Source organism: Chaetura pelagica, unplaced genomic scaffold (assembly GCF_000747805.2).
Source record: "Chaetura pelagica isolate M959 unplaced genomic scaffold, ChaPel_1.0 scaffold363, whole genome shotgun sequence".
NCBI classification, from domain to species: Eukaryota; Metazoa; Chordata; class Aves; order Apodiformes; family Apodidae; genus Chaetura; species Chaetura pelagica.
Window position 1 is genome coordinate 135,717 of NW_009952720.1, and position 25,704 is coordinate 161,420.

Here is a 25,704-nt window from a genome sequence, read left to right on the forward strand (position 1 = left end):
GCAAAGCACAGAGAGTGCTTGGGGCAAAATCAAGCTGCAGCACAAGGGCACTTCTGAGGAGCTGGTCACAGCTCAGAGGGCAGGAGTGGCATCAACTTCCTGAGTCCTTTGCTTATAGAAGTGTTCTTTGAGCTTGTTTGGTGTTCAGATCCTTCAGAAGGAAAGCATTGCTGTCACAGAGTGGTTTGGGAGGGACCATGAGTGACAAACATGAAACATGTTGCTGTCTGCCTCATGGGTACCTATGTTTATTCCCAGGATGCAGCCCTCTGGGATCTACCTGAGGGTTAAAAGGGTAGGTAAAACCAGCTCGGAATCACCAAGGTGAGAGCTTGCTGGGGGAGCTGTCAGCAGCCACGGCCTGTTCTTCATGAGGTCCAAAGAACACTGGGAGTTCCTGCAGCTTCCTGGTGATGTGCCAAAGCCACTCTGACTCAGGTTCACCTGGGGAAAACGAAGGTCTTTAGAGATTATTTGGTTAGTGCTTTGCAAATGTCCTGGCTTTAAAAACAAACCCAACAAAACACGCTGAGTCCCTGAGTCAGGAGCTGAGTTTGGTGGGAACATGAGAGGCTCTGGCAAGGACAGGCATCATCTCACCATGCAGGGAGAGTGGAGCAGTAAACTGGGTGGGCTCCCTTAGCCTTGGCACCCCCCAGGAGGTGTTTAAACTGTGGTGAAGGCTGAGGAGCAGCTCCCAGGCTGTGAGCCCCACCGAGCAGGTGGAAGCAATCCTGGCTCTCAGGGAGAGGTGCTGCTCCCTGGGCAGCTCCCAGGGCTGGGTGGGCTTTAAGGGGCCCCTTCCTCAGGCAAAGCACCCAGTCTTTTTCAGACACACATGAGGAAGGAGGCTGTGGTGAGGGCAAGAGTTACTCCTCCTGGAGTGGAAACACCCCTTGGGGCACATCCCTGCAGTAGCTGCAGAGGTGCAAGCTGGGCTATGTTACCAGGCAAGCTGGGGGATGCTTGTGAGTTGCTTTATTTTTAGGTCTTTGCTGCTGATGGAGTGCAAACTTCAGCATGTCTGAGCTGTTCATCTTCCTTGGAGCACATCCCCTGTCCTGCTGGGCGTGGAAGGTGCATTAGAAGGTGTGTTGTTCCTTGGAGGCCTGGCATTCCCTTGGTCCCTGCAGGGAAGGGAGAGATGCTGCATCAGTGGTGCAGGTGATGGAAGGCAAACACTGCAGCTCCAAGGGGGTTGTTTAGGGTGTGGAGAGGGGCAGCAACTGTGGGTTTTCTGTGCATGTTACTGGAGGTGGTAGGGGTGAGCAGCATCCTGCAGAGGCACCCACCCAGCTGGTCTTTGGGCATGAAGGGGGGTCATAGCTCTGTTGCTCCAGGTGGCCTGGGGGGGTCAGGCTGCCTCCATCACCACCTACCTACTCCATGAGGTGAGAGGATGCCTTGCTGGATGACCTCCTTTTATCCAGACCTTTCTCTGTCTCTGGGGAGAACAAGGTGCTCAAACTTCTCACCAGGGACTGAACACCCAGCTCCCAGCCTGGCAGCTGGAGCTCCCCCTTTTCCTCCTGCCCTGGCTCACCGTTGTTTTCCTCCAGTGGGTTCGTTTTCTTGTGGGACCGTGGCAGCAGGACCTGGACACCTTTCAAGAGTGTGAAGACAATGATGGTGTGATTGCCTGGTGAGCGAGAAGAAGGGGAGCAGTGCTGTGTGTCTGTTGGATCCCACGGAGGTTGAGCAAGGGTGGACACAAGTCACCCAGGTCCCCAGAGCTGTCTGGGGGGCTGCAGGGCAGGGGTGACATGTCCCACCCTGACTCTGCTGCAGGCTTCTGGCTGGCAGATGAGAATTTGGAGGGGACAGGCGTGTGCCCCCCGTGCACAGACAAGCTCCTGGCTTTGTGCCCCCACGAGTGGCATCTCCCAGGAGCAGCTGATGGGGTGAGCATCCCAGGGTGGAGCATCCCAGGAGATGCCCACGGGGTGAATGTGCAGGCAGGGTGTCCGGCAGCAGCAGGACTCTCTGCTCTGTCCAAAAGCAGAACCACAGTGACGCCTGGTGCTGGCAGGTGGAGCTATTCCTGGCACCTTCCCAGCCAATTTTAGTGCCTTTTAAAGACACCAGTTTTGGTGTTTGGTTGTTGTTTATTTTTTTTCCCAGCTGGAAAGCAAGATCTTTATCTGGAGGTCAGAAAAGTGAGCTCCTGAGGTGCAAGTGTGATGGGGCACAGAAAAGTGTCCCAAGCAAAAGGTGGCGCTAGTGTTAGGGAAGCCACAAACAGCTATTTTGGGGTTACATGCTGGTTTGGTTTGCTCCTCCCTGACAGCCAGGGCTGCTGGTGGGTTGGCAGGCAAAGGAGAGCAGGAGCCAGCTTGTCCCACACCACATGTGTGGAGCTCTTCCCGTCCTCCTCAGCCAGGCTGGATGTGCCAGGCAGGCTGGGGCAGGAGGAACCAGACAGGTCTGAGGGATCATCACACCTCCCTTACACCACCTGAGCTGGGGGATTTTATTCTGCATGGCTCTGGTTATTCATCCCTGCAGGCTGCTACAGGGAGCTGTGGCTTGGGGGAGGATTGTCCCAGGGACATTCACAGCAGGATTGGTGTCCATGGGAGGAATATCACAGTCTTGGTAGTCTTGGAACACACCAGCCTGGGGTTTTGTTACCCCAGCCTTGAGCACCTGCCTGTAGCTATCAAAAATCTGATTTTTAACCAGAGCTTGTCAATGATAAATGACAGAGAGCAGAACACCAGCCTGCTGACACCCACTCGACCATCAAAGCAAGATTAGAATGTATCTATTTTGGTTTCCCCTTTAATAAAAAATCAATTAGACAATTACCAAATGAATATTCAGCCAGGGAGCCAGGTTGTCAGGCAGACTGACAGCACTTGGCACCCTTCTCTTTGCAGCTTTCAGTTTAGAGTTATTCAGTGTATTGAAACTAAGCAAAAGGGGGGGGAAAATCCTTTTCCTCAGAGATGTCCTTGTGATTGTCACCTCAAATCCAGATGAAGCTTATTCTCCATTCCAGATGCTAAAAGCATCCTCCAGGTAATGTCACTGAGCCTGGTGTTTGGCTGCATGGTTCTTCTCCTTTTCCTGCTCCCATCTGACTTGTGACTGCAGAGGTTAGTTGCTCTAGTTCTGTTTTAGGGTGTGTGCAAGAGTATTTTTAACTTGATGGTCGAAGTAGACAAGAGTTGTGCAACTTGTGAGGTCTCTGCACCCACTTCTCTGTTCCCAAAAGAAATAAAGCTGGGCAGTTTTAAGTGAATGTGACAGGAAGGAATGGTTTCCAAGATGCATCTTGTTCTAGTAGTCCTGCACCACCTGCTCCTGAGGGAAGGAGCTTGGCTCTTTTAAGGGAAACCTCCTGGGACACTACAAAACCCAGGTCTGGACATCTCTGCATTGGAAGAACAAGCCTGAGGGCCGGTGTGGAGCAGGGGGACAGGCACTATTCTTACTTGAGCTGTAGAGTTCATGTGGTTCAGAGGGTTTCCTACTGGGTGTAGAGATTGGTGCCGCCTTCTTCTTCTTGAAGACTGGAAAGGTCCTCATCACCTTCCAAGTGCAGAACCTGCATGAGAAACATTGAAGACAGCAAAGCTCCAAGCAAACACCTCCAGCTGAACTCGTGGGGAGTGTCTCATCTGCATTTCCATCACGTCAGAGGAGCAGATGGCTGGAGAAGAGGCAAGCACCCACAGAGCCTCCCCCACCATGGGAGAGAGGGGGACAGGTACCTTCTCCAGAAGTGCATCACAATAGGGAAGATGATGATCTTGGCCCTATGGTAAAGGGCACGACTCAGTAACCCCTTGGATGATAAACTCCAGATTAAATCTCTCTCTTCTTCAGTGATGTTTACCTGGCCAAAGAAGAGACCTGGATTAAGTTTGTGGTACTTCTGATGGGTCCCAGAGGCATGTTTCTCTCCCTGACCCCACCTGGCTTTTCAACAGTCACCAAGAAGAGTGATACTAGTTACATGCTGGGTGATTGCTCCAGGTACAGGAATGGGCTGACCCCTGGGTTTCTGTGGAAGGCATTAGGCTGCACTTTCCAAAGGGAAGATAGGCAGAGTGCAGCACCCATCTTCATGTTTCAGCCCTGGAATTTCTCCAGCAGGTAGGGGGTTTCACCATCTCCTTGTCTACACGCTTGTTCTCCATCCATCTGGGTCTGAGGGTGGATCAGTTCCCACCCCATAGAGCCCAAGTGGAGGTCTCAAACTCCAGGGCATGCTCAGAAGCTTCACACCTGACTTGTTTGGAGTAGATCCAAACCTCTGCCTGGTTCCCCTTCTCCCCAAAACCACTGGCAGCTGCCAGGCAGTGCTCTTGAGCAACGAGCCACCAGAAGCCTTCAGCCTTCCTGGGCGGATCCCAACGTCTTACCCGCAGCTTGGGGGGAACATCAGAGTTCAGGAAGAGTCTGCTGATGATGGCAGCTTTCTTTTTGAGAAAGGCAACTTCCTTATCTGATGGCATGCTGCACTCTGCCAGAGCCTCAACCGAATCAGCCAGCCTGGAGAACCTGCAAAGGGTCTTGCTCTGAGACAAGTGCTCTGACTCCTGCCCTAGAAGAGTCGTGTTCTTGCTTAGCTCTGTATTTACTGGGCCAGATAAAGGAACCCACAAGGAGTGGGGCAGTGGGATGAACAGCCACTTCCTTTTACTATCTGGTCTTGCACATTTCAGGGTGTGCTGTCTGTGGGGCTGCTGTGCATCGGCCGTGGCTTTGATCTTATGGGTTTGCCAGGGAACAGGATAAAGTCAACAGAGAAATGCCACGCTGGCGTGTTGAGACAAGTGTGGGCAACGTGCTAAATTGCTTGGGGCTATTCAACAAAAAGCACTTCTAGGGTACCTAAACAGGAACCCTGAGCTGGGGACTCTTTCTGGCTGATATGGAGGGTTTAGGGGGCTCCAGAGGCAGGAAACCATGAGCAGATCAGGTGTAGATGGCTGCAGGGGGAGGCTTTGGTTCTCTCCTTTGCTGCAGTAGGATGTCCAGCCCTGCACAGAGGGGCTGTCAGTTCAGTCTGTGTGTGCTCATGAATCCATGGTCGAGGCTTTATCCCCTGCATGAGAGGTGGGCACTGCCCAGAGGATGGGAGACTGGTTAGTACCTGAGCACCTGGTGGAAAGGGAACTTACTTGTCGATCTCCAGATAAAAGTGGAGGTCGTTGACGAGGAAGTTGACAATGATGAGCTGGTTGTTAAACAGGTGCCGTTTCACCAGCGCCTTCTCCTTGTTTCCTGAGGTGCTGGCAGAGGCTGTGTCCCTGCACATCGAGCTGATAGGCAAGTCTGAGAGAGGAGAAGAGCTGTTGTGTCCTGCTTCTTCCAGCACTGGCTTTCAGGCCAGCTGGGCACCTGGTGCTGAGCTACACCCTGCACCTTCACCTTTTCCTGCATGCACGTTATTTGCTGAAGCTCCTTCTACAAGTTTCCAGCAGGGAGGCTCTCCAGGGAATTCAGATCTATCCCATGGGCAGCCTTCCTCCTAGCTTAGTAACCTCCTCCAACCACCCTGCTCTTTGAACCTATGTTTATGTTTTCATAGGGGATGGCCACAGTGGGTCAAAAGTCCACCTCTCTAGGCATTATCCTATCTCTGACAAGGGCACACAAGAAGGTAACTAGGGAGAAGGAAAGGTAAAACATCTCCCTTCCCCCATTACACAACATTCTGCAGCTTCCAAATATTGTCATTTGTGGGAATTTCTTGATCTAGATGGAGGTTCTGTGTACTCAGCAATTTCAGTGGATTAATTTCCTAACAGCTTTTCCAGCCTCCTCTTGAACCTGGATCTTGATGCTCTAAACTTCCTCCTCTTGATCTGCTTTAAACTTTCAGGATCTACATCCTTTGGCAAAGTAGGTCAGGTCCCTGTTGCACAGAAAACCATCCCCATTTGTTTATTTTTGGCCTGTGCCACCTTAGCTTCATTTTTATTTGTTTGAGGGTTTTTTGGTGTGGCTTTTTTGTTTTATTTTGGGGTTTTTGATGTTTGTTGGGTTTTTTTAAAGGGATATGAGCTTGCCTGTATGTAATTGTTTGGGATGCAGAAGCACCATGGGGCAGCCACATCAGAAAGCCAGCTATGGTGTGAATCTGCACGTGTGCAATTTTGCCTGTGCAAAATTCTGGACCTCATCTACCAGCCCCAGCACTTCAGTGTGCAGATTTCTGCCCAGCAAGTATCTGGCATCCTGAGACACCCACGTTCCTGGCTCCTTAGTTTTCTCTGCTGGAGGCATCTAACACAAGCCCCAGGTTTCCTCTCTTGACTTCCCTGCCTAAACCCAGGACTGCCTTGAGGAGGGGGGATGGCAGGATTCTAGCCATACTTTCCTCCTCATTTCGTAGCTCCCGCCGGAGAAAGTCCTCGAACTCCACCCGGCGTTTCTGGTTGTCCATCTCCCTCCTGAACTTGGAGATGCTCCTGATGATGTCCTGAATGGCATACCAGGCCCACCGCTGGGGAGACACAGCACAGTCAGCATCAGCCCATGGCTGCAGCAATAGGACGTGTTACCAGAGTCCTCCTGTTTGGACCCACCACTCAGAGCCCGGCCTTGGTAGTGGGATCTGTGACCCCAGAGGGTGTTCTGGAGTGGAAACTGCCACTTGCAGTTGGAAGATCAGGAGATTGTCCATAGATGTAAAGCCAGAGGACAGCTACTTGAAAAGAGTCAGCAGAGCTTTGGGATTGAAAACCAGAGCTGGGATTAGACTGGGATTTGGGGTCACTTATGAGGTTACCAAACCCTTATTTGAAGATCAGTGGGCTGGGTCAGATATGTTCTTGGTCTAAGTGTGGCTCCTGAGACTGACTTTCACAATAAACAGTAAGAGCTGCTCCTACCTAGGATTTGTGGCCTCGTTACCATCACCTTTGCTTTCTGCTATCTCTGGGTTTCTCTGGTGGCTAGAGGTGATAGTGTGAATTGCTTGGCCAGTCCTCACCAAACCTGGTAGAACCTGCATGGAGCAGGACTCCAGAGCCTGGAGGAGTCAGGCTTCACCTTTCAGTTGCCTTTTTGCAGCTCTCCAGATCTGACCCTCTCACCCCACTGAGGTGAGCACCACTTAATCCACAGCATCTCTTTGCTCTCTTTCCCAGGCAACATCCCCATCCTGCCAGTGGAGAAGGTCTTTCCTTACCATCTTGCCTGTCATGAAGTGCCCCATCCCACGTCGCAAAAGGAGGTTAGAGCTCGTATCTCCAGGGGGGAACAGGTCCTGGTACTCTTTAAACCTGCCAGATGGAAGACCAGAGAGAGCATCAAGGGCAGCCAGATGCATGAGCAGGGCAGTGGTTTGGTGGGAGGGTGACCAAGTAGGGGGAGCAGCTGCTGGGGATAGCCCTGGGGTTAGGGGCCCGTGGGACTTCTGCTACTGAAGGAGGTTGGAGGAAGGGGCAGAGGGCTGTGTCTCCTCCACTGGGCTCTATTCTGCCATGGAGCAGGCTTGGGAGTGTCCACCCTGCTTATCTGAAGCATGTTTGCTCCTCCAGCCCAGCACCCTGCCAGCCCAGCAGGTATTTGGTCCCCACAGGGACCTTGCACAGGTAAATGCACCAGCAGCTTTGCTGGGGTGAGGGTCAGGGCCAGGATTTCAATGCACTGGCTGATAGTTCACAGGGAAACATGTTTGTAGCAGTTGCTGTCTGTCACCTTGGGGTTCCCACAGGAAGGATGTGTTTGTGTAACCACCAGGCTTAGGAACCAGCTCGACCTGGGTCCTCACCATCGTTTTTCCATTTCTTTCTGGACCAGGATCTGGGCTGTCATCAGCATGAGGGGGCTGACTATTTTGGCCTCCTTTATTTCTTTGATGATAGAAGACTGGCAGTCCAGCAGCTGTTCTGGAAGAGAAATACCATCACTGCCTGCCCCTGCCAGCCACCTCCTGTCCACTGGGCCACCTCTTCCCACCCTCACACCTGCAAGTGGCCCCCTGTTCCACCTCTGCCTGCCCTGCCTGCTGTTGGCAGGATTTGGTTGTCTCATCCCTTTCCCTTCCTACCCTGTGCTAGTGGCACACCTGGGGAGGGAACCTGTGACTCCTAGAGTATCTAAAGGAGACAAAGACAGGGAGGAACTTTTTCTGCCACTGCAGGAATTGGTCAGTAGACCCTGCCAAAGAAGTAGACCACCTTCCTACAAATATAAGTGGCCTCAGGAAATAAATGCTCCTCTGGATGGTGAGGGAGAATTGGCAAGTTCCTGCAAGAGGATAGAAAAGGTGCAACCAGCATCCAGGGAAAGGAGGCTTTCCCCATGAACGGAGTCAAGTGCAGGGTGGGAGAGTGCCTACCAGCTGGGATTTTGGCATGGAAATACTTCCTGACAATGCTGTCAACGTGGGAGTTCTTGGACTTGGGGTTGGTCTGTTTGGCCAACTTCTCCACCTCCACCCAGAAATGCAGCGGTTCGTCTGCGTCGCGCTCCTTGAGGAACTGCTGGAAGAACTGCAGGTGGGAAGGGTTGTGCAGGACCTTCACAAAGTGCCTGTAGAGGAAACGACACCCAGAGATGTCATCTCTGTGCCACCTGTGACCTGGAAAACAGCCAGAACCTCTCTGCTTGCTTCTCCAACAAGGAGGGAGACACCTGAAGAAAAGCTAGGAAGATGTGGATGAGTGGGATCTGTGAAGCAGATGGGCCAGGAATGGGACTGGTGGAGCACAGCCTCCCTTGTCCATTTTGCCCACAGAATTGTCCAGGCTGGAAAAAACCTTTAGGATCATCATCAAACCAAGCCATTAAGAATCCAGGGGAGGATCCTCTTGACAAGCTGTTTCTTTTCTGCCCTAGGTACACCTGCCTGACAGCTTTGCTGTCCAAAAGGAACTGGTCTTAGCCTCAAGAGGAGGAAGCCAAGTGGAATTCCTCACCCAGGAAGCCAAGGAATAGCCAAGGAGAAGGTCTGTGATGGAGGGTGAAGAATCTGCAAATGGATTGGGCAGCCCTGCAGAGACCAGAGGAGGGAGGCAGGTAAGGATGTGGCACCTGGAAGGAGTGGTGGGAGGATGAGGTTGTGCTCCCCTCTGGCACTAGCTGAGAATAACCAATACTTTACCACTGGATGGTGGAGGGCTTCATGGGCTTGGGCATGGAGAGGGTGTTCTGGAGTGGAAAACCCTTGCCAGTTGCAATTGGTAGATCAGGAGATTGTCCATAGATGTAAAGCCAGAGGACAGCTACTTGAAAAGAGTCAGCAGAGCTTTGGGATTGAAAACCAGAGCTGGGATTAGACTGGGATTTGGGGTCACTTATGAGGTTACCAAACCCTTATTTGAAGATCAGTGGGCTGGGTCAGATATGTTCTTGGTCTAAGTGTGGCTCCTGAGACTGACTTTCACAATAAACAGTAAGAGCTGCTCCTACCTAGGATTTGTGGCCTGGTTACCATTTACATCCCAGTGTGGAGCTGTAAGGACTCGTATCTGGAGTATTCCCAAGAGGTGAGACATGAGTCAGATGGACATTCACATGGTCAGCAAGTACAGAGATTTACATGTGGTCACAGGGTGATTTTTAGTTACTTTTATGAGAATTTGAGAGCTGCCCAGCTTTAGTACAGGTGACAGGCCAGGGAGTGACTGAGGGTGAAGTAAGGAGTAGATCTGAACTATGGGATTGTTAAATCATCTTTCTTTATTCCTGGTAACTCTTCTTTTGAGCCTCACAGGTCACCCTTGCCTCCACCTGAGAGGCTGAAGCAAGGAGCAGTGGCCCTACAGGGAAGCACGGGGAGAAACCCGCCTCTTGAAGGAGTGGAAGTGGCCACCCTGTGCTGCAAGGTACCTGGGTCTTCTAGATGGCTTCTCTACTTCTTCAGTGGTGGGCTTCGGGGGGCTTGATGGGGTTTTTGGCTCAGCAACAGTCTTCCTTCTGTTCCTGGGTCTATAATCTGTGGGGACTGAACAGGGTTTGCCCCCTCCTCAGGTGACAGCCAGAGCCCACTCTCAGCTGTCTGCTAGGCAGGGAGCACCATGCTGGTGTCTGCATGGTGAGCCTGGCTCAGGAGACACTGGCTGCTGTGGGAACTCTTCACCTCTGTGTGGTTTGACAACCTTGGTGTCTGTTTCAGAGAAGCCCTCCCACTCCCACCCTCTCAGGCTGGATTAACACCCAGAACACCTGCCTTTCTAGGGTGGCCCCTCTCTCCTCCTGGAGGTGTTCTACCAGGTGATGGGATGCAAGCAGGGAAAACCCCTGCTTGTCCAGCCCCCTAAGGGAATGCTGGAGCACCTGCAAGGGTGTGATGATTGGGAGCTCACCCTGCTTCAAGCCTGCTCACTCTGCACTCACCAAACGTTGGGCTTTTGAGACCCAGAAGCTCATTTTTCTTGTGTTGGTGACTCAGAGCCAGCTTACTTGTCAGCCTCTTCTGGGAGTCTGCATCAGACAAAGAAGAGGTCACAGATCCTGTGTTCATGCAACAGCCCTTCAGCACTTGCCATATTGTGATTGTTACCTTTCCTTTCCCCTTCTCTGTCCTGTTCCCAGGACCTCCCTGGGACACTGCCTGTCTGAGGTGTGGCTGAGGCCCCACAAGCTACCCAAGGGTTGCTGCAGGTGACTGCTGCCACTCAGGGCACCAGCAGGTGCCCAGAAACTTGTTGTCATTCTCAACAGATGATGAGAGAAGATAAAGCTGAGGTGGAACATCAGCATAACCAGTCCCTGCATCCACAGGAGAAGGTCAAGGTGTGGAAGAGGGGGGACAGTGGCAGTCCCTGGCTTTGGACTTCAGTCACTTTGCTGCAGCTGCCATTTGATCTGGTGACCCTGGCATTTGGTACTGGCAGGAGGGAATCTGGCCCATAAGTCTCTGCCAAAGTTTGGGTGACAGTGCATGGCTCCCAGATGCTCAGTCCCAGCCCGTTCCATCATGTCCATGCCCTGGCAGCAATGCAGGAATTCATCCCTGGGCTGGGGGCAAGGGGCACCACGTGGGCACAAAATAAGCTTTATCAACATAAGCCACAGCAGAAATTCAGAGCCTCCTCTTACCAGTGCTGCCTGGGAGATGTTTCACATCTGCCTGGATGAAGTCTTCTCTCCAGAGGTCCTGCTTGGCAATTAACTTCCAGTGCTTGGAGGAGAGACTTTCAAAGTTCCTCGTGCCATGCAAGGCCTGGCTCAGCTCCAATAACTCGTTCATCCGCTGCGAGGGGAGGAAATATTCATGTTTCTGAACAGCTTGGCCTTGCACCTTGAGCATGGGGACCTCACCCTGCAGAGACTACAGCGAGAAGAGCAGAGGGTGACCACACAGAGCACATCCCCCACCTGAGGAGTTGCTCCTGCGCTGGGTCTGACAGGCTAGCCCCACCTTCTGCTGTGCCTGGGAGTACAAACCTACTCGAGTCACCACTCTGCTTCAGCTTTAAACTGCCTGGAAGAAATGGATGTGAGCGTGAAGCTCAGCATGGACCTTCAGCCCACTTGTGCAGCTGCTCAGAGCTGGTGCCCGTCTGCCTGCAGCTGGGACGTGCTGGAGATGCACAGCAGGTCCCCAGGCAGGGCAGAAAAGAGCTTGCCTGCAAAGGCAGCAGCTTTCTGAAGAGGTCAGAGTGCACTCAGGAGGGCCAAAAACAACCCTGAAGGGGTCCTTGGCAGACAGGTGACCTTGTGTGCCTGTTGTTGTGGCTGCTGTCCTCGGGTCTGGCTGTGCCAGGTGCCCTAGGTGTGCCACCCTCGTCCCCCACTGAGACCCTCCTGCAAGTTTTGGCTCTCCCCACCACCAGCAGCTTGCATGACTCTCCCCAAGCAGCCAGAGCAGTGGCTGGTTTCTAAAAACAAGTTCCAGAAAATAACCCTGCCAAGCCCCCAAACACTTCCCCTGGCATTGGTGCAGGGAGAGCTGGGGTGACTCTGGCTCAGGGGATGGTGCCTGCTGGGAGCAAAGCCTCAGCACCTGCTGAGCTGCTAATTGCACTGCCAGCCCAGCTCTGGGCCTGAGGTGTAATTTCCTTGACAAAGAGATGCTTAAAGAACCCAGGCAACTAATTACTTTACAACCAAGAGCATTTCAGGAGCTGGCAGCTGACTTTTCCAGAGATGCTGGCAGTCCCTGTGAGCCAAGTCCCTGGGGACACTAGCCCTCCTTACCACTTCCAGGATCAGCTGCTGATTGTACATGGCAGTTTGGGGAAAAGCTTAAGGGCTGGTTTGAAGAGCCTTGCCTGCAATGAGGAAAATTGCCTGCAGAGGTTGGGCTGGAGTGCAGGTGGGATGCTCAGGGGGTTTGGTCTGTGGGGAGGTTTCAAGGTGTGAAGCTGGCATCTGGGGGGTAGATAAACAGGAGGTACTAGTGGGATTTCTGCTGCCAGGAGGGATAATAGACCAGGAAGATGAGAGTTTATATGATTCTGCTTTCTTGAATCATCCCTTTACACAGTGGAAAAAACACATGGAAAACTTGAGTGTGGTTGAATCATAGGTTAAAAGGGTTTGTGGTGACCAGCTGCTGGTGCTGGAGCAGAGACACGTGTGTGTCTGCACGTGAGTCACATCAACAGTAATATTTGCTGTGGGCAAGGAAAAAAAAATGGGGAGAACTAATTCCCAGAAGTGGGCAACTGTAAGGCCACTACCCAGCACTTTGCCTGCTGATCTCACGCCCACAGACCCTGGAAAACTGTGTTGAACTTTCTCCCTGTTTTTGGGCCAGGTTGTGGCCCATCTCAGGGAAGCTCTTGCAGGACATGTCTGAAGCACTGCTGATTTATGGGATGCTGTGGTACAAGAGCTGAGGATCATTGCTCCAGGCAGCTGGAGCAGGGCAGGCTCTGCTATATTGCCCTGCAGCAGCGTTGGCCAGGGTATACCATGGGATGCTGGACCACTGCAGATAAGGCTGGGCTTCTCTTCCCTCTCTCTCCCCAACTTTTCACATCCCCACTGGTGCCTGCACACCACCCCGTGTCCTCTGTCCATCCCCTTTACCATAAACTGGAGGAATGTCCTGTCATCATCAGCCAGAAACTCCTGGTACACGCAGCAGAGCACCTGAGGAGAAGCAAAGGTGGGTTGTCTTCAGCAAGTGCTCCAGCAGCAACCACCACCCCCCAGTCCCACCATGCCCTGAGGTTGCTCAGGGCAGGTGACACCTCACTGAGAAGCCCAGGACAGCTCTGCCAGAAGCTACACACCCAGGATGGTCCATTGGGCTGCTCAGAGGATGCCCAGAGGGACTCAGATGTGGAAGGATGGCCACTTCCCTGCCATCCCTTGGCCCTGCATGTGCATCTAACCACCAGGGCCAGTAGCTGCTAAATGACTAGTCACCCCTGCTCCACCACCCAGCAAACCAGTGACCATGCTTCTTTCCACTGGCCTGGTGCATCTTGGTCCAGTGGTTCCAGTGCAAGCTGGCTTAGGACTGGAAGTTTTTTCCCTTCCTAATATCTTATCATCTTCATTTTCCAAACAGCTCTCTTAAACCTGCCCACAGCCCTCACACCAGCCCGGGGTTGCCAATGCCCACAGAACCATTGCCAGCACTGCTTTCTACCTTGCAAATCTCCTTCTGGGCTGTGTATATCCAGGGGGAGAATTCTGCAGACATCAGATGGATCCTCAAGCTCCTGAGAGTCTTGGTCTGCAGAGGAAGCTGCCGAATGGCGTCCTCCTCCAGGTAGGTCTTGCATATCTTTTCCCCGATCAAATGACGCAGGAAGAAATTGTTTTCTCTGCTGGAATCCAGCACCACTGGCAGGAATTCCTCCAGGTCATTCCACAGGTCCAGCAGATGGGCCTCCATAGACAGGTTGTGGCACTCCAAGAAGTCCCTGAAGGGCCGTCCCGCGCAGGTCTCAGCACTAAGGGCCCAGGGAAGGAAGCTCAACGTCTGGACTGGCTTCTTCAGCTGGACACCAGATGCAGAGGTGCACAGGTCAGAGAGGACTTCCTCTTCACAGAGGTCTTCCAGGTGATGGACCTGCCCTGCCGTGGGTGTAGGTGTTTCGGGGGAGGTTTCTTGTCCTTTGCTTTTGTTTCCAGAATGCTCTGACTGCTGAGGAACCGATCCCAAAACGTTCTTGCCCTTGGTGCTCCCAGCTGGCCGCACCTGCCCTTCTGATTGCACTGGAAAACTGGGCATCTCCAGGTCTTGGCTATCTCTTCTGGGCTTGACCACACTCCAGATCTTCTCTTTGGCCTTTAGGCTGCAGTAGGGCCCTGGCAAACCCTGATTCTTTTGAATATGCATTGCCAAGAGGTTCTCTGAAAAGTCTAAGGGCTCCTGCAGGTTGTCCTGTAATAAACGTTCCCGATATTCCTGCAGCAGAGGCTGGCATGATTTCTCTTCTTCCATGCCCAACTTGCAGTGGATGTAAAATTTAGGGAGCCAGTAACTCTGAATCATAAACAAGGCCTTTTCCTGCATCTTGCTTAGCATCTCCCTCCTGGCGCTGATGGGTTGAATGTGCCTGGACTTTCGCCGCCGCCCTGAAATGGACGCAGGGGGTTATGATTTGGGGGGAGAGAACACTGGCTCCATCCAGACCTGTTTGTGCCAGGCAAGCAAAGATGGTGATGGTATCCCATCTTCCTGGGAGCACCCAGAAAAATCCACCTCGCTGGAAGAGCACTGCTCATCCCCAGCTTCCATGCTTCTTACCAGCGGGGGTCCTGCAGAGGGTGGCAACGCTGGAGCCTTCACGCAGGTGAGTGGCTTTGAGCTTGTGGACCAAGGACAGGTAGAGCTCCCTTTGCCTTGCATCTGACTCGTTGAGCCCCAGGAGCCTTTCAGTGGTGAGCCAGAAGTCTGTCAGTTCTTCTCCTATGGATCAAGAGAAGGGATGGGAGTTGGAGGGTGTCCCTGAGAGCCCCGCTGGTGAGCAGAGCAGCCTGGATGAACCGAGGGAAGTCTTAAAGAAGAGCCACAGCTGTGGAGGAGGGGAACATCTCCCTGGTGAGGAAAGGCTGAGGGAGCTGGGTCTGTTGGGCTTGGAGAAGAGGAGACTGAGGGGCCACCTCATCCCTGGTTACAGATCTGTTCAGGGCAGTGTCAGGAGGACAGAGCCAGGCTTTGTGCAGGGATGTCCAGTGACAGGACAAGGGGCACTGGGTGCAAACTGGAGCCCAGGAGGTTCCATGGGAATCTCAGGAAGAACTTGTTTGCTGTGAGAGTGCCAGAGCCCTGGGCCAGGCTGCCCAGAGAGGCTGTGGAGTCTCCTTCTCTGGAGACATTCCAACCCCCCTGGCCACGTTCCTGTGTGATGTGCTCTGGGTGCCCCTGCTCTGGCAGGGGGGTTGGGCTGGGGGAGCTTTCCAGGTCCCTTCCAACCCCTGGGGTTCTGTGATTCTGTGCAGCACCCATTCTGGGGCTCTGCTGCTGGCTGAGCTTCCGAAGCCACCTCTGGGATGGCAGTGTCTCCTCCAGATTGCCCCATGCCCACCTGCCATGCCTTGGACGAAGGCCCGGAAGCGCCACATGCCGTGGCTCCCACTGATGCACTTCTCCAGCAGCCACCGGTCAGCGCTCTGCCAGTTCAGCAGCTTTGCTGTCAGAGGGAGCAGAGAGCACAGCATCAGGGTGGGGTGGGCAGGAATATTCCCCAGGGAAGCCCTCCAGCACCCCCCCTGCCCCAGCCTTCCTGCTGGAGGACAACAGTGCTGCAAGCCAGGAGACCAGGCAGAGTTTTGGGAGTTTTGGTCAGGATTGTGGGATGATGTTTGCAAGGATGCAACCCATTCATGTTCCTGACAACCTGCCCAGCTATCCTGCCTCTTCCCCTTGCAAACCTCCAGCTTTTTTTTTTGCCAGTGCTGGTGCCTCCTTCAGCTTGAGGTTCAACCCAACTGGAGAAGGAGCAGCGATGCATTCAGAAATGGCCTCGGAGCAATCCCTGACAAAATGCTCATTTTTCTGAAATGAAAACCAGCATCCCTGCTGCCAGAGCTCTCTTTTGCAGTGGCCTCCCCTCATGTTCACACCCAGGTGGACAAAGCAGCCCGCTGGGCTGAGAAGGCTCATTTTAGGGGTAAAATGAGCACAAGCCAGACTTGCTGCTCACAGGACAGCACCCAGTATAGGCCTGTTTTCCCAGTGAGGATGCATTAGACGAGCAGTATATTGCAATACAGTGGAAGAGCTCAGAGCACCCTGCACAGCAGCAAACCTGAAACATCAGGACCCCACTTTCCAGTGCTCTCCAGCCCTGCAAGGCATGGAAAACACTGCTAAGCAGCTATTTCAGCTCAACTGCATGGAGGCAACAAACCTGTGGGGCTGTGGGGTGAAGCCCCGCTCATCCCGTGGGATCTGCTGCACCCCTAAAAACGGGATGTGCAATGCCTTTTGAGCTCGGAGCAAGAGGCAGAACGGGCTGGGAAGGCACCAGGCAGTGCCAGCCCACCCAGAGGAAGCCCTGCGGTGGCAGCGGTGGCAGCAAAGCTGCTCGGATTTCCTCCCTGCTGGGATGACTCACCTGCTTCCCCCGACCGAATGAAACCCAGGAGCTTCTGGCAGAGGACGAGGTGGAGGCACAGGCTGGATTTGCAGAAGTGTGGCAGGCGGTGCTTTTCCAGCCACGCCAGGAGAGCTGTGGGGCTGGAATCCTGGAATCCAGCCCAGGGAGGGAGAGGATGATCAGGCTGTGAGCAAGGAGCCGTCTCTCGCCAGGGATTAGGGTGAGTAACGGGCTCTGCTATGGGGGAAGGAGGCAGGGGATGATGCCCTGTTGCTGGATAGCAATGCCAGCCATTCCTGTGCTGAGAAAGAAGGGGGAGACTGGAGCCACAGCCCCTTCCCTTGTCTCCCTGAGCTCTGCCTGTAATCCTGGGAGACCTGCTTCTCCTCACAGCCTGCCTGCTTTCCTGGAGCAGCAGTAGGAAGGCATGGCAGCTTGTAGTGAGAGGAGCAGGGTGTCTTGCTTTGGGATTTGAGCTGTGTGGAAGGGGGACATCCGTGGGGAGGGCTGAGCCTGTTGGATGATCTGATCAACAGGATTTCACTCCTGGTGAATTTGGGGCTGCAGGACACAAGGGGCTGATGTTTGTGTCCTCCTTCCCTGCCACTACCAGTGCTCCCCTTAACTCCATCTAGTGATGTTTACTGAGGGCTGGGTAAACCCCATAAGCTGCACCAGGACTTCAAATGGCTTGTGCTCCTCCCAGGGCTTAAAAGCAAAATGAAATAATCCCCTGGCTGCACAAAGAGGACAGCCAGAGGGTGGCCTTAGCAAAAAGAAACCAGTTCCTTCCCTGTCCTGCCTGCTGCCCTTCCTCCTTCCTTCCCCTTCTTGAAAGAGGCATTTTCTCACCAGGCAGCTGGGCAGCTCTGGCCAGAGGTTCCACTGGCCCATGCCTCTGATGTAAAAGGGTGTCTGGCCAAAAACCTGTATTGAAAGGAAAGGAGAGAGGTGAAAGAGGTGGAGAGTGGCAGTGGAGCCCAGAACCCAGCTGTTCTAGTTAGTCCTCACTATGGTGAAGGTCTTCCCTTTAAGACCTCTATCTCCAAGCTGAGGTCGTCAGGTTTCCCTCATTTTTCCAACCTGAGTGTGGTGTATTCCCAGTTTTCCTGGGGCCACAGAGGCTGAAAGTTCATTTGAGGAGATCTGAGAAAGGTCCCAGGCTTTGTGGTGCAGAGTGGACTTACAGGAAGACTCAGAAACGTGTTGAAAAAGTCAACAAAAACATCATCTCTCAGGAGAAGACCCATTTCTGTGGAGGCAATGGTTGCTGCAAGGGGAAGAAGAGAAAGTTACCTGGGCTTTGTGCAGCTCACTGTGGTATAAATGTGAACAAGAGGATGAGTTTTGAGAGGGACAGCTCTCAGCATGCTTGTCCTGTGCAGACATGGGAGAATGTGGACCTGGGACAGTCCATGAAATTTGGGTGCCCAGTCCACTCATGTGCTCTGGGCGGGTGGTGTTTGGAAAGCATCAGGTTCCACTTCATGCAGAGGCTGCAAAGTTTGAAGGGCAGCTTCCTAAATAGGAAGGTGGGTGGTACAAAGGTACATGGTTTGAGGAGGCTGGGCACAAATGTGGTGGCATCCACGTGGAGAGCATAATCCTGCAGGAACCCTGTGCTGTGCTTCAGTGCCACCGCTCCAGCCCCACTAGCCTGATGGCCTCTGAGTCCTCTTGCTAAGATTCTGGTAGCAAATTGCCCCAAATTTGCAGGTACTGTCAGGCTGGGAGCAGGTTTTGCTCTGGGTAGAGGGACAGTCACTGCAGGCCCCCACCCCACCCACTCAGGACACCCAGGCTTGTGCTCAACACCTTGCACTATCCCGTGAACTTCTATGAATGTCTGGAAGATCTGGATGCAAGGGGGTGGGCTGGATGCCCTTGGCAACGTCCATTTGCGTGAAGGCACTGGTGTGCCACAGGTTGAACCCATGTTTCAGAAGCCTAAGGCTGCTTTTTCCCCCCCAAGTGTCCCCTTTGGGGTGTTCTTAGAGGGGCAGCAAAGGTAACTCACCGGTGGCCGTCATGCTGCATTGTCCAAGGGGTGTGTTCTGGAGTGCCACACCTCTTGTGACATACCCTGGGGGCTGCAGGGCTCTTGGGGACCCACAGGGCTCTCAGCACCTCCCTCTTTGCTGCCCTGCAGGGCAGCATGACTTTTTTTTTCTCAATCCCCACTCGGGCAGCTCTGAAACAAAGTCCTTCCCCTCTCCCCACCCGGGCAAACTTCCTGCCTTCAGCTCCTGGTAGAACCTCGGCTGGCAGCATGTCTGCTCAGGTAGTGCTGGGCATCTCACAGGATGCCTTGCTAGGGCTGTCTGGGAACAGAACAAGGGTTTGGTGGCCTGTGGATAGGGTGGAGCAGAGGTTTTTGTGGTCTCTCCTGTGCTGGACATCTCTTCTGTGCTTGCCTGGGGTGGTGGGTGTGTGTGGGTGTAGGATGGATTCTGCCAACTTGATGTTCCTAAGAAACCCTGAGCTTTCCAGAGGTGATGGGGGGCAGGGGTGGGCAGGACGGGTGCCTGCACCCAGCGGGGGTGCCCGGGAGCGGGGACACCTCAGGAGGTGGCGCTGTCACATCAGGAATGGGAGCAGGAGCTCCAGCAGCAGCTGAACTGTCTGTGCACAACAGCCCATGTCCCCTGGGAAGGAGAGACTCTGATCCCAAATCCTTAAGCATTTGTGCTGCAGAGTCCGAGGGGCAAGAGGAGGAGTTAGGGACGAGCTGGTGTGTTGGCTGTCTCACCCATGAAAGGCTCAGAAGACCTCAGGGAAAGGTTGCAACTGTTAAAAGAATGTATTTTGCAGTTGGTAACTGAGCCCAGTGAGGTCCTCACAGGCTGATGTAGCTCTTCTGGTGCCCCTTCTGACTCTGGGCTGACCTCAGTGGGACTGTGCCAGTTTCTGCCAGGGAAGGACCAAGGTTGTGGGCAGGAACAGGCCAACACAGTCACTGTGAGAGGGCACAGTGCCATTTTCGTGGAGTCTGTCCCCAAGAGGAGACCCTGAGAGGTTTGGCAGGGGAGCCCTGCTCAGCCTGGCTGCAGCTTCCCAGGGTTTGCTCGGTGCATGCACAGGCAGGGCCTGCCACAACAGCTCCTTGCAAGAGGAGCTCAGGTGAGCTCTGTGGCTATTGAGGGGGGAAAAAAAAAAGGCTTTAAAAACATAGAAGGATGCATAAGCACACCCCATATTTAGAAGGGGGCTCAGAGAGGAGCACAAAGTGGCCAGACTCTTTGTACAAAGATAAGAGCAGGGTTGCAACACCAAACACGTCAGAGAGGCTTCGCTCCCCCTCTGTCCCAGCCAAAATTACTCAGGTCCCCCCAGCACGAGGAGCAGACCTGAGGCTGCCTCCAACAGAGCCTGGCTCTTCTGAGGTGGGTTTCTTCTCCTTGCCCAACATAACCTGGCAGGGCTCACTGCAGTGGCAAAGTCCAAGGCTGCCTGCCTGCCGGGTCAGGCTCGGCCACTGGCTGCCTCCTCTGGCAGCACAACCTGCCCATTTTGGTGCCATGGAGAGGGTGAGGTTTACCCACCCTCCCAGCTGCAGTAGGTACCCACTGGCTCATGGCAGCCCCAAACACCTTGGTGTTCCTTTTGCTCTCAGGTGATGGTCTATGGCCCCTGCAAGCTGGGAAACTCCAGCAGGAGGGAGGGGTGGAAGCACCTTGCTGCACAAACCTGCCCTCAGAAGGAGCTTTTGGGGCAAGACTGGGTTTCCCCACATACTGCCCTAGCCTGTTGCCACAGAAATAGTTTAGGACACCTCAAAGACTGCCTCAGCAATAGGTTGGATCTTTTTGAAAATGGGATTGTCTGAGGTCTTGGGTATGGCAGTTCAGCTTTAAATATTAATTCCTTTTTTGAATATGTGAGGATTATTGAATGTGATTTTTATGCTCTGTCTCCTGGGTGCATAGGACTTCAGTGAGGACATCCCTGCTATTTCCTGACATTGATTAGGGGTATTCCTTGAGCCTATTGCCATCTGTCAGGGGTTTCCTTGCTGGGGATGGATGGTGGAGGCTGGGCTCTGACCCCTTACACCTGACAGCCCCTGCAGCCAGCTCGGCAGTCACTTGCCTCTTCTCCAGCCCAAGCAAAATGGCTCATGTAACCTTAGACGTGTGGCCGGGTGTGTTGACTTCACCAGTCCTGGTTAAGTGTTTGTCACAGCAGGACAGGGACCTAACTCAGCCACAGGGAAAGGAGACGGGACAACAGCCCTTTGGGGATTTCTGCGACTCTCGCTTACGGAGCCTTGGAGTGTGTGTTATGGAGCTGAAATTAATCTGCCAGCCACAGCTAACACAGCCCTGACCCAGCTGGGAGTGCATTTAGCAGCACGCACGTTGCTAATAAAAAAAGACACACACACACAAAAATAATAATAATAAACCCAATCCTGCCAATGCACACTGTGCCCGACTTCCAACCGCAGGGAGAGGCATGCGCCGAGCGTTCCCGGGGATATTCTCCACCCTTGTACAGAGCAAACTGAGCCAAGCAATTTCTAGGTCTCAAATCCCTGCCTGCCCCTGACGTTCTCATCTTCCAGCTTCCCCGGGTGGCTTTTGAAGGCGAGCACGTGCCCCTCGGCGGTGGCCCCACTTCAGTGAGGACATCCCTGCTATTTCCTGACATTGATTAGGGGTATTCCTTGAGCCTATTGCCATCTGTCAGGGGTTTCCTTGCTGGGGATGGATGGTGGAGGCTGGGCTCTGACCCCTTACACCTGACAGCCCCTGCAGCCAGCTCGGCAGTCACTTGCCTCTTCTCCAGCCCAAGCAAAATGGCTCATGTAACCTTAGACGTGTGGCCGGGTGTGTTGACTTCACCAGTCCTGGTTAAGTGTTTGTCACAGCAGGACAGGGACCTAACTCAGCCACAGGGAAAGGAGACGGGACAACAGCCCTTTGGGGATTTCTGCGACTCTCGCTTACGGAGCCTTGGAGTGTGTGTTATGGAGCTGAAATTAATCTGCCAGCCACAGCTAACACAGCCCTGACCCAGCTGGGAGTGCATTTAGCAGCACGCACGTTGCTAATAAAAAAAGACACACACACACAAAAATAATAATAATAAACCCAATCCTGCCAATGCACACTGTGCCCGACTTCCAACCGCAGGGAGAGGCATGCGCCGAGCGTTCCCGGGGATATTCTCCACCCTTGTACAGAGCAAACTGAGCCAAGCAATTTCTAGGTCTCAAATCCCTGCCTGCCCCTGACGTTCTCATCTTCCAGCTTCCCCGGGTGGCTTTTGAAGGCGAGCACGTGCCCCTCGGCGGTGGCCCCAGCTCAGCTGAAGGCGCTTGGCCCTCCGTGCAAGGTCTGGGGCAGAGGCGGCGGGAGGTGAGTGCTGCCTGCTGGGGTTGCTGCCCTGAGCTGGTGCTGGGGAAACCCCCCCTTGCTGCAAGGAGCCCCCCTGGGTGTTGGGGGGGAGCTGGGGAAGGGCAAAGCAATGCTCACGGTTTGCCCGAGAGGGGTGCCAAGGTGGGCATGGGGTGGCTGGCACGAAGGTGGTTGTGAAAAGGAATGGAGAGAGAGGTGAGAGCAGCCAACCTGGGGGTTGGGATGGTGTTGCACCATCATGGGGGTGTGTGGGGGGGGGCTGCTTTTCTGTCTGCTGTGTTCTCAGGGCCCCTCTTCCCCGAAATGTATCAGGGGTGAATATTGCAGCTGAGCTGCATGGGGAGGGAGCTTCTCCCCACGCACACCCCTCCGCGTGAGCCTCCGCACGTTTCTAGGTATTCATTTGCTTTCCTAAACTGCCCTTCTGTGCAGCCCAGGTAACCTGCTCTGCCTCCCAAAGTCCCTCTGGCCACCAGCCCTGGGCTACCCTTGACCCTGGCAGCATCTTCAAAGGGAGCATGGGCCTGCTGCGGAGCCTGCAATGTTTGCTCCCCTATCGCGCCAGCAGCTACCGCCTCCCTGCCTTGGGGGGTTTCGTCAGCCTCCCCCAGCGCCCCGGGGGAGACCGGTCGGCCACCTCTGCTTGCACAAGGTCAGTGTCCCCCCAGATCTGCCAGCTACAGGCAGCAACCAGCCCCCCCATCCTCAGCTGGCCGTTCGAGTCTCATCAGGGCGACCCGTTCACGAAGCGCCCGCTCGTGCTGAAGGCGTTGGGTTCGTTTTCCAGCCCTTGGGGTAAAAAGGGGCTGTGAATCCCAGCCATGTGAGTCCCTCCACAGCTCAGGTTCCTGGGGGTGGTGGGCAGGCCACGGTGGGTCCAAGCCAAGGCAGCTGGGCCCAGCTGTGGACATGGGTGGAGGACACCCAGCTCACCTCTGGTCTCACCTGGGCGTGCTGCAGTGGCTTAGGTGGGACCCAAAGTGCTTTCCTGGGTGGGTCTGAAAATGGCATATCTGGATTTGGGGATGTCTTAACTGTTGGGTACAGGAAGAGGAGAGATGCTGAAGATGTTCCTGCTCACTGCAGAGGGGTTGGACTCAAGTTTAAAGGTCTCCCTTCCAACACAAACCATTCTATGAGTCCATGATTCTCTCTCTGCTCGTCCCTCCTCCCTCCCAGCTGTGCCATTGGTAGGGGCTGGAGCATTTTGGGTTTATCAGGCCTTCTCCTGGGACCTGAGAAGTTCACTTTGTGAATGGATCATTCCTCCTCTCCATGTCACAACTCTGTTTAAAAAAAGAAACCATTAATTTCTATCTAAAGTATTTTTAATTTTTTTTTCCCCTAGTGTTGGTGAAAGGCAAACAGGTACCTGGGCTGAACAGACCAGGTCTGCTACCTGTTGGGGTTGAGATGCCTGGGGTGGCCAGCTCTGAGATGGTCCCAAGGTGCTGGGACAGAGCCCAGCACTGCAGCAGCAAAGCCAGTGACCAGCTGCCCCAGGGCCTGAGCCTCAGGGAAGTTTCATATCCTGCTTTTTTAACCCTTTCTTTAATCTCTCTGTGGAGTGACAATTCTGCATTTTAAGGCACTCCCAAATGCATGAGTCTGTACTTTTCAGGGGGTCCCAGCAGCCAGGTGGGGGTGCAAGACCCCTGTGCTAAGAAGCTGCCCAGGGCACCTATGTGGGACATGATGACAGGGATTAGGGGGACACAGGGACAAGGCTGGGAAAGACATGAGGACTGGGATGGAGAGGACACCAGGATAGGAATGAGGGGGACGTATGAACAGAGATGGGTTGCAGCAGCCCCAGCAAGACCTGGTGGGGAGGGAAGTCATGCCTCTCGGCTGGGATCAGAAAAAAAATAAGTGCCAGGGTGGGATCAGGCTGGGCACACATAAAAGAGGGCAGGTCTCATGCTGTCTGTCAGAAACTCGGCTGCCCTGTCCCCAGACCTCTCCTCGGAGGGCACCGGGCACCTCACCGTGTGCTGTCCCTGCCAGGCTGGCATCGCCTCCTTGGAAGCAGGAGGCTGCAAAGTCCAGCCCTGGCTGACTGTCCCAGCTCTCCCACCCTGGCCATCCTTGCAGGATACAAACCCTGGCGGCGGGAAGCGCCGGGGCAGGCAAGGAAAGGTGTTCCCACCAAGGAACAGGAGGCAAAAAGAAGCAAACCGTGCCAGCTGGGACTCGCCCCTGCAGCGCAGCGTTGCCTCCGGCTGGGCAGTTTTAGGGTCGGGTCCCTTGGAAGGTTGAGTTAAATCCAGTCCTGGGAGGTGTCACCTGTTGGCATCGAGCCTGCCCCAGCTCCCCGAGGAGGTGGTTTTTTGTCTGGTTTGAAGTGGCGACAATAAAGGGTCAGTGGAACAGGCAGCGGGGCGAAGGCACCGCCTGGGCTGTGCTGCCCCAAAAACACAGCCTGCAAGGGGAGGAGGGGAAGGGCAGGCGGTAAACAAGCTGCTCTGAGCCCTACGAGCTGTTTCCTACCCCCTCCAAACACACCAGCTTCCCGGGAGAGGGCGCCGGCCCCGCGGCTGCAGCGCCCGGCGCTTCTCTGCTGGCTCGTAAACATGTTGTGCAGGATAAGCCGGGGCAGGGGGAGGGCACGAGATGGCCTCCAAACTTCCCCCCAGGGCAGGGAATGACATCTTCCCACTCCAGGCATGGAAACCCTTGCCCACGGTGGGGGTCTCTCCCCGGCGGTGGGGAGGGGGTTCATAGGGACAGGGGGTGTTTCCATCGCAAGCCGCTTTTGGTCCCTGCTTCCCTTCTTTGGAGCTCAGCAGGTGAAAAGTGGAGCTGCTCGGGCGGTGCAAGGGTCACCCCACAGGGACTTCCACCCAGAAACGCTCTGGGCTTGTTTGCAAGGCAGCTCTGGTGGGCCCAAAAGTTACTGGGGAATGTGCAGGGAGCAAGGACATTCCCAGGAATGTGGAGCTATGGGAGCTGTCAGTGATTAAACAAACCCACTCTGCAAACCTAGAGGAAAAGGGTTGGATGCAGCTTTATGTGTCCTGCAGCTTGACAGATCCCCTTCATTGGAGCTATTTTGGGTCTGACTGGGTCTCGGCTCCTGCCCCCTTTTGCTTCAGCTGAACTGTTAAGATTCAGGTGACCTCAGCTGAACTGGGTCTCAATATAAGATCCTGAGCTAATTTCTATAGGTAAAACACAGCGTTTGCCTTGGAACCTTTGCTCTAGAAAGTGCAGGAACTGGGCTAGTGGGGGAAGGCAGTTTCTGTTTGTCTTGCTTGGTGGCTCTGCCTTACCCGAGCAATTCAAGGAGGTGAAAAGCACCATGTCCTGGGCAGCCTCGGGGGATTAACCCCCGCTTGTGGCTGGGAAAGAATGAGCTGAACGTGGAGAGAAGGGTGGGGAGATGGGCAATAAATCAAGGTAAGGCCTGAGCCAGCACTTCCACCTTCTCCAAGCCGAGGATCGAGCTCTCCCTGGCCACTTTCTCCCCACTTTGAGGCTGATGTGGGGCAGCCCAGGCTCCCCAGGCAGGCATGTGTGCTCGCCCTGGTTACCTGTGGGTGCCCACAAGCGTGTGCAGGTCCTGCTGCTGGTGACATCGCTGTCCCACCCCTCGGGGCCGCGCTGGGAGGTGCAGAGGGCTGAGCAGAAGGGACGGGACAGCCAGCGAGCTCCTGGGGTGGAAAAATACTGGCCAGTGCCCGCAGTTTACTGGGTGCCCCCTGCACCCACGGTGGGGCTGGGGGGTTTCTTCCTCCCCTCCCGTGGCAGTGCCTGACCCTGTGCCCCGGACTGGGGGGGTCTCGGCTCCGAATCCAGGTGCTGCTGGGGGGGCTGTTACCTGTTCCGAGGGGCAAACCTGCAGAGGCACTGCCTGTTCCGCTCCCCCCGGAAAAACCCGACGTGTGCCAAGACGGAGCCGGGGCGGGGAGACTGGGGGGACTGGGGGG

The 25,704-nt window shown here is 54.4% G+C and overlaps 2 protein-coding genes across 2 annotated transcripts in view; one reads left to right on the top strand and one right to left on the bottom strand.

The window, feature by feature from the left end:
• Positions 1–316: 316 nt before the first annotated feature.
• On the bottom strand, positions 317–18,445 carry RGSL1 (regulator of G-protein signaling like 1). Its single transcript, XM_009994665.1, has 20 exons — positions 18,433–18,445; positions 17,603–17,685; positions 17,268–17,342; positions 16,434–16,563; positions 14,621–14,782; positions 13,514–14,448; positions 12,946–13,008; positions 11,008–11,239; positions 10,303–10,389; positions 9,068–9,188; positions 8,303–8,496; positions 7,733–7,850; positions 7,148–7,241; positions 6,331–6,460; positions 5,133–5,286; positions 4,371–4,509; positions 3,717–3,841; positions 3,438–3,550; positions 1,544–1,639; positions 317–444 (listed from the first exon to the last, which is right to left on the bottom strand). Exons 1-20 carry the CDS (start codon positions 18,443–18,445, stop codon positions 317–319), a joined length of 3,192 nt encoding a protein of 1,063 aa, XP_009992967.1.
• A 3,848-nt stretch (positions 18,446–22,293) lies between these two features.
• Positions 22,294–25,704, top strand: part of GLUL (glutamate-ammonia ligase) — a 9,123-nt gene continuing 5,712 nt past the window's right edge. Inside the window, exon 1 of the mRNA XM_009994627.1 lies at positions 22,294–22,427. Coding sequence (XP_009992929.1) covers positions 22,294–22,427 — 134 coding nt within the window. The remainder of the gene's footprint in view (positions 22,428–25,704) is intronic.

Coding starts and splice junctions, on each gene's coding strand:
- RGSL1 (XM_009994665.1), bottom strand. Junction 7,851..8,302: donor CCATGCCAAAATCCCAGCTG/GTAGGCACTCTC, acceptor TTTCTCTTCCAG/AACAGCTGCTGGACTGCCAG. Junction 4,510..5,132: donor TTTTATCTGGAGATCGACAA/GTAAGTTCCCTT, acceptor GACCCTTTGCAG/GTTCTCCAGGCTGGCTGATT.